Here is a 2,754-nt window from a genome sequence, read left to right as displayed (position 1 = left end):
CCCCTCCCGCCCCTCCCCCCGCAGCTACGTCGTGCTGGACCTGATGGAGAGCGACCTCCACCAGATCATCCACTCCTCCCAACCGCTGACCTTGGAGCACGTCCGCTACTTCCTCTACCAACTCCTCCGCGGCCTCAAGTACATCCACTCCGCCAACGTCCTCCACCGCGACCTCAAACCCTCCAACCTCCTGGTCAACGAGAACTGCGAGCTCAAGATCGGCGACTTCGGCATGGCGCGCGGCCTGGGCGCCGACCCGCGCCACGCCAAGGCCTTCCTCACCGAGTACGTCGCCACGCGCTGGTACCGCGCGCCGGAGCTGCTGCTGTCGCTGCACCGCTACACGCGCGCCATCGACATGTGGTCGGTGGGCTGCATCTTCGCCGAGATGTTGGGGCGCCGCCAGCTCTTCCCCGGCAGGAATTACGTCCACCAGCTGCAGCTGATCATGGCGGTGCTGGGCACGCCGCCGCCCGGCGTCATGGCGGCCATCGGCGCCGAGCGCGTCCGCGCCTACGTGCAGAGCTTGCCGCCGCGCCCGCCGGTGCCGTGGGAGAGCCTCTTCGGCGACGCCGAGCCGGCGGCGTTGGCGCTGCTGGGGAGGATGTTGCGTTTCGACCCGCGGGAGAGGGTGGGCGTGGCCGAGGCGCTGCGCCACCCATTTTTGGCCAAATACCACGACCCCGAGGACGAGCCCGAGTGCGTGCCGGCGTTCGACTTCGCCTTCGACCGGCAGGCGCTCACCAAGGAGGAGATCAAGGCGGCCATCGTGGCCGAGATCGCCGATTTCCACGCCCGCCGTGACGGCATCCGGCGGCAGATCGCGCCGGCGCCGCCCGCCGCCGTGGTGGGCGTGGCCAACGCGGGCAACAAGGCCGGCGTCGACGTCAACATGGCCAACGTCGACGCCGCCAACAACGCAGTCAACGCCGACCTCAACGCGGCCATGGCGACCGTGACGGCCGCCAACGGCCCGGCGTGGCCGCCCTGCGCCGACGTGGACATGCCCAGCCCGGGCCCCGCCCCCGACTGCCCCATGGACTCGCCACGGGTGAAGGCGGAGCCCGGTGCGCCGGCGGCACCGGCGGCGGCGCCCAAGAGGGACGGCGCCATCTCGGACGACACCAAGGCGGCGCTGAAGGCGGCGCTGCTGAAATCGGCCATGAGGAACAAGAGTAAAGGTGGGGGGGGTTGGGTTGGGTTGGGTTGGGTTGAGTTGGGTTGGATTGAGTTGAGTTGATTGGTTTGGGTTTGGTTGAGTTGATAGATTTGGGTTGGGTTGAGTTGAGTTGGGTTGGGTTGGGATGGTTGAGTTTAGTTGAGTTGGGTTGAGTTGATTTATTTGACTTTGGTTGAGTGAGTTGATTAGTATGAGTTGAGTTGGGTTGGGTTGAGTTGGGTTGGGTTGAGTTGGGTTGGGTTGAGTTGGGTTGGATTGAGTTGATAGATTTGGGATGGGTTGAGTTGGTTTGAGTTGGGTTGGGTTTGGTTGACTTGGGTTGAGTTGGGTTGGCATGGGTTGTGTTGCGATGGTTGAGTTTGATTGAGTTGGGTTGAGTTGAGTTGGGTTGGGTTTGGTTGGGTTTGGTTGGGTTGGGTTTGGTTGGGTTGAGTTGGGTTAGTTGAGTTGCGTTGAGTGGACTCAAGCTCAGTTGGGTTGACTTGGTTGAGTTCCGTTGAGTTGCATTGAGTTGCGTTGAGTTTGGCCAAATCTTGGCCTTGCCTTGACTTCCCTTCCGTCGCGTTGACTCACCTTCCCATTGGCTGGCCCCTCCCCCTTTCCCCTCCCCCCAGACCCGCCCTGCGCCGCCCCGGAGGCGCCCGAGGGCCGCAAGCCGGTGACGGCGGCCGAGCGCCAGCGCGAGCGCGAGGAGAAGCGCCGGCGCCGGCAGGAGCGCGCCAAGGAGCGCGAGAAGAAACAACGCGAGCGCGAGCGCCGCGAGCCACGCCCCCGGGGGGAGGGGCTTCACGGCCTGGTCCTCACCGACGACGACCGACACCTCCTGGAGCGCTGGACCAAGATGGCCGACGGCGCCCCGCCCCGCCGCCCCCCTGCCCGGCCCCACCCCCGGCGCCGCCGGCCGAGGCGTGGGCGGGTCCTGAGGCGTGGGCGGAGCCTCCGGGCGGCGCCGGCGACGCTGACGTGGCCACGGTGACGCAGCAGCTGCAGAAGTCGCAGGTGAGGAGAGCGGGGCCAACCCCAGGGGGGGGGTCTCGGGGTGGCCACGCCCCCTGCTCAGCGCCACGCCCCCTCAGGTGGAGGATCCGCTGCCCCCTGTGTTCCCGGTGACGCCCAAGGGCAGCGGCGCCGGCTACGGCGTCGGCTTCGACCTGGAGGAGTTCCTGAGCCAATCGCTGGACATGGTGGGCGAGCCCAAGGACAGGTGGGGACGGCCGGGGGCGCCTTGGGTTGGGTTGGGTTGGGTTGGTTGGGTTGGGTTGGATTGGGTTGGGTTAGGTTGGGTTGGGTTGGTTGGTTTGGGTTGTGGTGGTTGGGTTGGTTTGGGTTGGGTTGGTTGGGTTGGGTTGGGTTGGGTTGGGTTGGGTTGGGTTGAGTCGCATTGAGTTGGGTTCAGTTGGGTTGGTTGAGTTGGGTCAAGTTGGTTGAGTTGGGTTGTGTTGAGTTGGGTTGATTGAGTTGAGTCATGTTGGGTTGAGTTGGATTGGGTTGGGTTGGGTTGAGTTGGGTTGAGTTGAGTTGCATTGGGTGGGGTTGAATTGGGTTAAGTTGGGTGGGGTTGGGTTGGGTTGGGT

At 65.0% G+C, this 2,754-nt stretch overlaps 1 protein-coding gene across 1 annotated transcript in view; it reads left to right on the top strand.

Moving 5' to 3' along the window:
• LOC121349796 (mitogen-activated protein kinase 7-like) overlaps window positions 1-2,397 on the top strand; it is a 4,030-nt gene extending 1,633 nt beyond the window's left edge. Inside the window, exons 3-5 of the mRNA XM_041460550.1 lie at window positions 25-1,181; window positions 1,795-2,179; window positions 2,257-2,397. Of these exons, the coding sequence (XP_041316484.1) occupies window positions 25-1,181; window positions 1,795-2,156 (1,519 nt within the window). The 3' untranslated portion in view covers window positions 2,157-2,179; window positions 2,257-2,397. The remainder of the gene's footprint in view (window positions 1-24; window positions 1,182-1,794; window positions 2,180-2,256) is intronic.
• Window positions 2,398-2,754: the final 357 nt, after the last annotated feature.

The sequence above is a fragment of the Pyrgilauda ruficollis genome, unplaced genomic scaffold (assembly GCF_017590135.1).
Source record: "Pyrgilauda ruficollis isolate IOZ18807 unplaced genomic scaffold, ASM1759013v1 scaffold1440, whole genome shotgun sequence".
Classification (NCBI taxonomy): Eukaryota; Metazoa; Chordata; class Aves; order Passeriformes; family Passeridae; genus Pyrgilauda; species Pyrgilauda ruficollis.
This window is presented reverse-complemented; position numbering and strand designations above follow the sequence as displayed.